The sequence below is a fragment of the Oncorhynchus kisutch genome, linkage group LG27 (genome assembly GCF_002021735.2).
Source record: "Oncorhynchus kisutch isolate 150728-3 linkage group LG27, Okis_V2, whole genome shotgun sequence".
NCBI classification, from domain to species: domain Eukaryota; kingdom Metazoa; phylum Chordata; class Actinopteri; order Salmoniformes; family Salmonidae; genus Oncorhynchus; species Oncorhynchus kisutch.
Genome location: NC_034200.2, coordinates 22467451 through 22478258, shown reverse-complemented (window position 1 = coordinate 22478258; position 10808 = coordinate 22467451). Strand labels below are relative to the sequence as shown.

At 39.7% G+C, this 10808-nt stretch overlaps 1 protein-coding gene across 2 annotated transcripts; it reads right to left on the bottom strand.

The window, feature by feature from the left end:
- Positions 1–7198: 7198 nt before the first annotated feature.
- Positions 7199–9627, bottom strand: LOC109872101 (Krueppel-like factor 4). 2 transcript variants are annotated; one of them, XM_020463214.2, is made up of 3 exons: positions 9383–9627; positions 8229–9249; positions 7199–8097 (listed from the first exon to the last, which is right to left on the bottom strand). In XM_020463214.2, exons 1-3 carry the CDS (start codon positions 9473–9475, stop codon positions 7922–7924), a joined length of 1290 nt encoding a protein of 429 aa, XP_020318803.1. In that variant the 5' UTR covers positions 9476–9627; the 3' UTR covers positions 7199–7921. The 2 variants fall into 2 exon arrangements, with proteins under 2 accessions (XP_020318803.1, XP_020318804.1); XM_020463215.2 differs by having other exon boundaries at positions 7710–8097; positions 9389–9626.
- Between the last annotated feature and the right edge of the window lie 1181 nt (positions 9628–10808).

The following is a 10808-nucleotide window of genomic DNA, read 5'->3' as shown; positions in this document are numbered from 1 at the left end:
AAGTGCTTTTATCTTAGTGTCCATAGATTTAGTTGAAGTTTCCACTGTAGCAATTCTTCCTCCCGCCTCATCAACATGTTTCACAACCCTCTGTAGTTCAGCTGAATGGCTTGCTATTGCTTCCAAGACCGTTCTTATCTTAACATCGATCACTTTAGTAATGTTATGCCTGGATCCGCAATGGTGTTAGCTTCGCTAACGTTAGCTAGCTCCTCCTGCACATCTACAGGGATGGTGGTTTTGGTCGAGTTCTTAGTAGTTCTGTTGGGCATGTTGTCGGAGATTTTTGAGAAATAGCCGTCAAGACTCATTTTAGGATAACTTATTTAGCCAATTCTACCACTTTTTCAAGCTAGGAGATTAATGTAAAAATATAAATTTACGAATGCCACGGGAGCTCGCTGAAACACAATGTTCTCTCTACAGCGCCATTTTGTCCCCCCCTCAAAGTAATTCTTAAAGGAATCTTTGTTTATTATCAGCACGCTGGAGAGGCTCCAACCAAGTCAATGCACCAAGTAAACATGTCGATCAGGAGCTCCACCTGGGCAATCCCGTTTGTTCTCGTATATACAGACAAGATACACTACTGGTAAAACGTTTTAGAACACCTATTCATTCAAAGGATATTCTTGATTTTTACTATTTTCTACATTGTAGGATAATAGTGAATACTTCAAAACTATGAAATAACACACATGGAATCATGTGGTAACCAAAAAAGTGTTAAACAAATCCAAATATATTTGAGATTTGAGATTCTTCAAATAGCCACCCTTTGCCTTGATGACAGCTTTGCCTACTCTTGGCATTCTCTCAATTATCTTCATGAGGTAGTCACCTAGAATGCATTTCAATTAACAGGTGTGCCTTCTTAAATGTATATTTGTGGAATTTATTTCCTTCTTAATGCGTTTGAGCCAATCAGTTGTGTTGTGACAAGGTAGGGGTGGTATACAGAATATATAGCCCTATTTGGTAAAAGACCAAGTCCATATTATGGAAAGAACAGCTCAAATAAGCAAAGAGAAATGACAGTCCATCATTACTTTAAGACATGAAAGTCAGTCAATACGGAACATTTGAAGAACTTTGCAAGTTTCTTCAAGTGCAGTCGCAACAACCATCAAGCACTATGATGAAACTGGCTCTCATCAGGACCGCGACAGGAATGGAAGACCTAGAGTTACCTCTGCTGCAGAGGATAAGTTCCTTATAGTTACCAGCCTCAGAAATTGCAGCCCAAATAAATGCTTCACATAGTTCAAGTATCTCAACATCAACTGTTCTGAGGAGACTGTGTGAATCAGGCCTTCATGGTCGAATTACTGCAAATAAACTACTACTAAAGGACACCAATAATAAGAAGAGACTTGCTTGGGCCAAGAAACATGAGCAATGGACATTAGACCAGTGGAAATTGGTCCTTTGGTCTGTGGTCCAAATTTGAGATTTTTGGTTCCAACTGTCGTGTTTTTGTTGGTAGCCCTTTGATTAGCTGTTCAGGAATCTTATGGCTTGGGGATAGATGCTGTTTAGAAGCCCCTTGGACCTAGACTTGGCGCTCCGGTACCACTTGCCGTGCGGTTGCAGAGAGAATAGTCTATGACTAGGGTGACTAGAGTCTTTTAGGGCCAATTTTAGGGCCATCCTCTGACACCACCTGGTATAGAGGTCCTGGATGGCAGGAAGCTTGGCCCAGGTGATGTACTGGGCCGTACACACAACCCTCTGTAGTGCCTTGCGGTCGGAGGACGAGCAGTTGCCATACCAGGCAGTGATGTAACCAGTTGATGGTACAGCTGTAAAACCTTTTGAGGATCTGAGGATGCCAAATCCTTTCAGTCTCCTGAGGAGGAAAAGGTTTTGTCGTGCCCTCTTCTCGACATTCTTGGTGTGCTTGGACCATGTTAGTTTGTTGGTGATGTGAACGCCAAGGAACTTGAAGCTCTCAACCTGCTCCACTACAGCCACTACAACTTGAAGCTCTCAACCTGCTCCACTCCACTAATTGAAATGCATTCCAGGTGACTACCTCATGAAGCTAGTTGAATGAATGCTAAGAGTGTGCAAAGCTGTCATCAAGGCAAAGGGTGGCTACTTTGAAGAATCTGAAATATAAAATATATTTTGATTTGTTTAACATTTTGGTTACTACATAATTCCATGTGTTATTTCATAGTTTTAATATCTTCACTATTAATCTACAATGTAGAAAATAATACAAATAAAGAAAAAGCCTTGAATAAGTAGGTGTGTCCAAACTTTTGACTGGTACTGTGTATATGGGTCATTGTCCATTTGCGACCAAGCTTTAACTTTTGACTGGTACTGTCAAAAGGGGTGATTGTCCATTTGCGACCAAGCTTTAACTTCCTGACTGATGTCTTGAGATATTGCTTCAATATATCCACATAATTTTCCTGCCTCATGATGCCGTCTATTTTGTGAAGTGCACCAGTCCCTCCTGCAGCAAAGCACCCCCACAACATGATGCTGCCACCTCCGTGCTTCACGGTTGGGTTGGTGTTCTTCGACTTGCAAGCCTCCCCCTTTTTCCTCCAAACATAACGATGGTCATTATGGCCAAACAGTTCTATTTTTGTTTCATCAGACCAGAGGACATTTCTCCAAAAAGTACGATCTTTTTCCCCATGTGCAGTTGCAAACCGTAGTCTGGCTTTTTTATGGCAGTTTCGGAGCAGTGGCTTCTTCCTTGCTGAGCGGACTTTCAGGTTATGTCGATATAGGACTCGTTTTACTGTGGATATAGATACTTTTGTACCTTTTTCCTCCAGCATCTTCACAAGGCCCTTTGCTGTTGTTCTGGGATTGATTTGCACTTTAAGCACCAAAGTACATTCACCTTTAGGAGACAAAACATGTTTCCTTCCTGAGCAGTATGACGGCTGCATGGTCACATGGTGTTAATACTTGTGTACCATTGTTTGTACAGATGAACGTGGTACCTTCAGGCGTTTGGAAATTGAACCAGACTTGTGGAGGTCAACAATTTTTTTCTGAGGTCTTGGCTGATTTCTTTTGAGCTTCCCATGATGTCAAGCAAAGAGGCACTGAGTTTGAAGGTAGGCCTTGAAAGACATACACAGGTACACCTCCAATTCACTCAAATTATGTCAATTAGCCGACCAGACGCTTCTAGAGCCATTACATCATTTTCTGGAATTTTCCAAGCTGTTTAAAGGCACAGTCAACTTAGTGTATGTAAACTTCTGACCCACTGGAACTGTGATACAGTGAATTTTAAGTGAAATGATCTGTCTGTAAACAAAGTAGATGTCCTAACCGACTTGCCAAAACTATGGTTTGTTAACAAGAGATTTGTGGAGTGGTTGAAAAACAAGTTTTAATGACTCCAACCTAAGTGTATGTAAGCTTCCGACTTCAACTGTATATTGAAGCAACATCTCAATATATCAGTCAGGAAGTTAAAGCTTGGTCGCAAATGGTTCTTCCAAATGAGCAATGACCCCAAACATACTTCCAAAGTTGTGGCAAAATGGATTATGGACAACAATGTCAAGGTATTGGAGTGGCCATCACAAAGCTCTGACCTCAGTCCTATAGAAAATGTGTAGGCAGAACTGGAAAAGCGTGTGCTAGCAAGGAGGCTTACAAACCTGACTCAGTTACACCAGCTCTGTCAGCAGGAATGAGCCAAAATTCACCCAACTTATTGTGGGAAGCTTGTGGAAGGCTACGCCAAACGTTTGACCCAAGTTAACAATTTAAAGGCAATGCTACCAAATGCTAATTGAGTGTATGTAAACTTCTGATCTACAGGGAATGTGATGAAAGAAATCAAATCTGAAATAAATAATTCTCTCTACTATTATTCTGACATTTCACATTCTTAAAATAAAGTGGTGATCCTAACTGACCTAAAACAAGGCATTTTTACTAGGATTAAATGTCATGAATTGTGAAAAATTGAGTTTAAATGTATTTGGCTATGGTGCATGTAAATGTCCGACTACAACTGTATATATGAGGGATTGAAAATTATGCAGACAATTACATTAATGGAAGTTACAATCTATCTGCAATATTAAAGCTGATCTACCCCCTAAATACATATATATATATTTGTAAGTGGTTTGCTTTCCACAATAAGCTTTGCTTGGTAAGAGCAGAGAATCGTTTCCTGGATCAAGAACCTCGCTGTCTAATATTTGTTCTTTGTGTGCAGCAAACTGTGAGTAGAATTGGTTTGTTAATTGTATAACTTTATGAGCTGGGATGTCTGTCCTGTAAATACTTTAGGTCAGAGACTATGAAATGTTCACAGTGCGCTTGGTATCTTTTAGCTAGCATTCTCTATGGGATTTTACATGTGCTTGTTTGCATTGCTAACCTTTGGATTACAAAGGCTCAGTGGTGATTGAAAAGCGCTCCTTGTGTTCAGTGCTGGTATTACTGAATATCCCGGTGTGGCACAAGGTCGGTATGAAAGTATGACAATCTGGATCCCGCCCAAGCTGATTCCTAGCCACTCACTGGATATAATACTATATACTATCATGCTCAGATGCAGACGATCCACTTCTCGCACAGTCCGCAGGAAGCGTAGAGCCACTCGGAGCATGAGGCACAAGAGGAGAGTTGGCAGGAGGAGACTTTAGGTCCCTCACTAGCCATCAGCTAGGCCTGTTAGTTCAATCCTTTGGGCTGCACAGCTCAATGGGCAAAGATCTTCTAAATAAAAATGTGGGCTTTTAACTAACTTTGAGGAAGTTCTCTCAGTATTATTAGATGGTTATTTGTTTATTTTCCAGTTTTTTGTGTTTGGAATGGCACTGTTAGTACAGGAGATCATGCTATCATAAAGCATTTGATGTATGCATTTGTAGGCCAATTTTAAACCTGTGCTCATTGACTGGACATTCCAAATTACCATGGCAATTATGCATCACAGTAGTAATGTTCCTTAGTAGCTCAGTTGGGAGAGCATGGCACTTGTAACGCCAGGATCATGTGCTCGATTCCCGGGATTTCACCTGCGTAAAATGTATGCACGCATGACTGTAAGGCGCTTTGGATAAAAGCATCCTGTAAATGGCATTTATTATTATTATTTGTATTATTATTATATTAGTTAATAATATGAATTAATTAAACAATCCATGGTACAGTACCAATTGCTCTGCTGCACTTAGTCCAACTCTATACATAGGTGAGTTCAAATCTGCCATGTGCTTTGACTGTCAATAACTGGAATCTAGAGAATTTATTACGGTATAACTGTATAATACTAAAATATGAACTAATGTGAATCAACACTTATGACCATATATCTACTTCTACTTGATGGTACAGTTAACTATCAACTGTCAACTATCCAAAAGGATTAGATATATTTGGGAAACAATTAATTATTATGCACACCCTCATTCCCTACAAACATAAGAATCATAGACAAGCAACCTTGTTACCCAATCACTTAGGATGCCTATCTGTTGAAAAGGAAGGGACACATTTCAAGTAAACATTGTGTCCCCCACGCTATGCTAAGTGAAACCCAGGTTGAACCACCCATATATCAGATAGATGTATTATTCAGCTCAATATAGGCCTTGTATAGCTCCAAAAGTGTTGGGACAGTGACACATGTTTTGTTGTTTTGGCTCTGATTCCAGAACTTTGGATTTGAAATGATACAATGACTATAAGGGTTAAAGTGCAGACTGGGTGAACAGTTTAGAAATTGCAGCACTTTCTGTACATAGACCCTCCTTTAAGGGGACCAAAATTATTGGGACAAATTCACTTGTATGTGTATTAACGTAGTGAACATTTTAAAATGTGGTCCCATATTCCTAGCACACAATGCTTACAAGCTTGTGACTGCAGTTTGTTTTGATTGTGTTTCAGATTATTTTGTGCCCAATATAAATTAATGGTAAATAATACATTGTGTCAATTTGGAGTCACTTTTATTGTGAAAAGGAATAGGATATGTTTCTAAACCCTTCTACATTCATGTGGATGCAACCATGATTACGAATAATCCTGAATGAATCGTGAATAAAGAGACCATATTATAATTGCAATATTATTACAGTGTAGATCATCAATTTTTGTCAGCACATGTGATGGTATTTCTATTTAGTTAAGTGTGAGCTAATGTCATTTTGGAAATTAAAAGTAAACAAATATACTCCATTTCATGAATACTAAGACCAAGGAAAAAGGGATATCCTTGCTTTGACTTGGCTCAATTGAATTCTGGAGGTATTACTGCTTGGTTATATCAGTGTAATGGTGCAGGACTGCCCTCATGAGGTAGGTGATAGAATTTAAAATATTTTTCACTTTAAATGTAGCCTAATAAATGGAAGTTGGTAAAATGAACACGAGAGGGCGACATTTGCCTTCTGTTCAGCCAATCAGGATAGTGGCACCCAAAAATCCACGTATTTACAGTGTATTACTATAAATATAGTCGTAACTGTTGTTATGGCATCTCTTCATTTGGCTTTGCAATAATATTAAATTACATAGGTGGTTCAGAAGCAGGGAAGTAGGTTCCAACCTGCCGTTCTTATAATCCCTGTGCTCAGAATTTGAGCACAGGGATTATAGACTGAAGTTAACGTCAGTTGCAGTGGGGCTGACATTCCAAAAAATAAACTAAGTGTGTTATGTCTTGAGGCAACAAGTACAAACATTTTGGCATGAGTATTATTAGTATTACTCAGAGAAGATGTGAACCTGCCCTCAGCTGACAATACACTCTTAGAAAAAAGTGTTCCAAAAGGGTTCTTTGGCTGTCCCCATAGGTGAACCCTTTTTGGATCCATGTAGAACTCTTTTTGCTTTTAGGTACAACCCTTTTGGGTCACATGTAGAACCTTTTCCACAAGAGGGTTCTACGTGGACCCCAAAAGGGTTCTACTTGGAAAGAAAAAGGGTTCATCAAAGGGTTTTCCTATGGGGACAGCAGAAGAACCGTTTTAGGTTCTAGATGGCACTTATTTTTCTAAGAGTGTAAGATATCAATCTAAAGAGCCACAGATATTTTGGTTTCCTCATTTTTAATTCAAATATGTGAGGAAAATAGAGAACAACACCCATGTGCTAAGTGTCGGACCCGCTTTTCTCATACTAGATAAATTTCTGGGCCAGAACTTTGTTGTAATGTGAACACTTCATGTTAAATGAAAAAGAAAAACAATGATTTATTTCCATATCATTTTATTTTCATAAAACACAGAGCTCTTTTAACACTTTGTCTTGGTGATTTTACAAAACAATATTTGCTTGGATGCAGTTTAAAGTATCCGAATTAAGAGGTATTGCTCTTACAGAGAAAAACTAAATTTGTTGCTGTCCAAGAATGGAAATGCATTGCCCTTACAATATTTCCATACAACTTTAGCATTATTATTTAAACAAAATGTATGAAACATTGAAAAGCTATGTTTAGTGCCTGATTTAGTTAAGAGCACTTTGAGAAGCATAATAAGCTTTCAAACTATTAAATAGAAAAAACTATCCGTTTTTAAATGTACATCATTTTATTGTAAAAAGTATAGAAAACCATAGAAAAAAAATTATGGTGTTTCTTATAATAAGCAACAAAAAAGGAAAATCCCTGACCTGATGTGAAAGTATCAAAATGATGCAGTAGGCATAAGTGATAGATGGGCTTTAACATGTACAGTATGTAAAGACATATTGGGTCCTGCCCTTGTTCAGTGTTTTAATTCAAAAGCCAAAATAGCAACCATCAGCAGTCACCAACACTCATAAATAGAAGAGCAAGCAAGAAAGGCTATTCTTCTCCTTAATTAAATACTGTACTACCATAATTTAGAATAGAATGATAATATGTACAAGCATTTACATGTCATGCGCCATGATACAAAAATAGAACGTTGAAAGTCCAACTTTCTCTGTTTTACATGTGCCTCTTCATGTGCAGCGCAAGGTGATCGGAGCGCGAGAATGCCCTCTCGCACAAGTGGCACTGGAAAGGCCTGTGACCGGTGTGCTTTCTATAATGACGCGTCAGCTCGTCAGACCTCGCGAATTTCCACCCGCAGCCTTCCCAATTGCAATGGTATGGCTTCTCGCCTATGGATAACAAAGAAAATACAGTTAGGCTACATGTTGTCGGAAATCATTAGAAAAACGGGGCTAACATTTTTTTTTTTACATCATAGCAGATATCAATTTAAAATATATAGAATGAACAATATAATTACCTGTGTGTGTTCGCATGTGAGCCTTTAGATGGGAACTCTTGGTGTAAGTCTTCCCACATCCAGGGAATTCACAGCTGTGCGTCGCGGTGCGTTTTCTCGCCCAAGACCTGCGGCCCCGTTTGGGTTTGCTATCTTCTGGTGCGTAGAACTCCAAAAGTGGCGATGATGGTGGTGTCAATATCACCCCCGGCATGGACGGATGGTGCACCCGCATGGGCTCTCTAAACATCCCGTACTGTTGCTCACCTTGGTGATGGGCGTACTGTGGTGGATATGGGGCATACTGTTGCGGGTGTGCCATGTGAGAATGCTGGCGATGAGAGCTAATCTCTGCCAAGTGACAGTCTTTGCGCCCCATCCCGTCTCGGGACACACTCTGTTGCATGTCGTGAGATGCAAACCCCTGAGCAGTATGTTGATGGTGCGCGAACGCTGTGTGCATGGAACGCATGTGTTTCTGTTCATACGTGTGTCCCATGAAGTCACCTGCCATCATGCACGACTGCTCAGTGGTTTCAGTCTTTATTTTATATCCCATGGGATGAGAGTTAGTCAGTTCAAAGTGCACTGCAGTGGCTGTGTTCAAGGCACGCAGTTCAGTATACTCCGGCCTGTCCGTGGCAGACTGTTTCAGGCTGTAGTCTAGCAGTGAGTCGCTATGAAAGTTCATCTCGGGGGTCAGCAGCTCGGCTACCAGACTGTGTCCAGGGCTTGTGTTGAAATTGCTGCTGCCGTATGCGTTGGGTGTAAATTGAGAACCCTCACTGTCATGCCCTGTGCTGCAACTTTCCGGGGACTCAGGCAGTGAGTAGGAGTAAGCCTGCTGAGAAGATAAATTGTTATTGGTTCCACTTTCAGATCCAATGGTGTTGGATAAAATGAACTCTAAATCCAAGAATTTCCCCAGGTCGTCTTCATCTCTGGTCACCGCGGGTGATTCAACGATACTGAACTCCACTTCGATCTGGGATTTCAAATCGTCACCTGTTGCGCTGGTATGGCAACCATCAACTTTCCAGTCCTATAATGCAAATAAAACGAAATTGGCATTCAAATATTGTTTCAGTCAAGAGTAATAGGCTATACATATCGTCCAAATTACATAAAAAATGTTCAGCAAATTTCAGCTGAAGAAATTACATAGAACAACGTACACTTACATGGAATATTGCAGACTGCTTCTCCTCCATAGTCGGACTGCTGGAAAACGTAGTAATCGACTGCAGCATCGCATCAGCAAGAGCCATTGCAAAATGTTATTATATTCAACCTTTTACTCCTGTCCAAATGCAGTAAACCAAACGAAACTGTCCGATTTACCCCCAAAACATCTAACGATACGATGGGTTGCGATCCAAGTCAAACGATGTACGTCCTGATGACTAGGGCCAGCTTGTTATAGCCAGCACTGGGAGGACTTTGCGGGGGTGTCTCACCTGTCGACCAATAGGGTGAAGTGTTGAGGTAGGCTAACTACTATTTTACATGTCCTGTATTGTCACCACATACCAGTGTCTAAATTAGCGAAATGCATTTTTAAAGTCTTACAAAATATCAAAATACTATTTAGTAAAAGCCATAGGATGTTGGGCTTAATTAAATAGAAGAAAGGTTGCATGGGGGCATATAACACACATTCTTTTCAGTAAGTTTTACTGCAGATAAAGCTGTCATGATATTAAATTTTTACAAAGCCAAGTTTATTTTGTCATTATGATTTGTGAAGTACAACTTGTACAATTGCAACAATTGCAAATCTACACTCATTTTCAATTAAATGATTAGTCAATCATAATAATCATGCAATAACCATGTATTAATATGATTCTAGTAGAATATTATTGACACCGTATTATTGACACCATATTATATATTATAAGGAGATGTGTCCTACGTGTATATGTATTGATATTCGTTTGAATCCTTGTTCCCTTTGCTTTCCCACTGAAAACCAAGTACTTTTGAGACCTTGCCAAAACAAACCCAACCGCTCCTCATAAGATTCCATCATGTATAACCGAAGGGGGCGACACTCACCCTGTGCGAACCTGCTATGCAATTAGTTCAATAATCTGAGAATTTATCTGATACAATTGATCTGAAATCATGTTTCTAACGTTTCTAAACTTCAATATGACAGTATGGTCTTCTAAATTAGACCACTCAAAAAATACATATGTCAAGTGTTTAAAAAGGGGCAATCCTAGGCCTAACTGAGTTAAGTGGAACAACTGTTGAATGCATTCTTTTGAAAGTTAAATATCCAGCTAATTCTCGAGTTTCGTTTCACCCCTCTGTGACATTTTCTTGCAAAGATTTGACAATCTATGGCTAGGCCTAATACCATTCATTTGTCTCAACGTGATCCACTAGTTGTTTAACATTTAAACAATTAGAAATGTGTGAACTTGTGCCATTAACAGGGCCATCGAAACAGTGTGTTAATCCTGACGGTAGACAAAGCTGTTAGTGTACACGTGTGTTAATGACCTTTACATTAACAAGCCCATTCGTTGGCTTGATTATTATGCACATCAAGGTGCTTGGCGCGTAGAGCATTACAGGTGGTTGAAACATCTG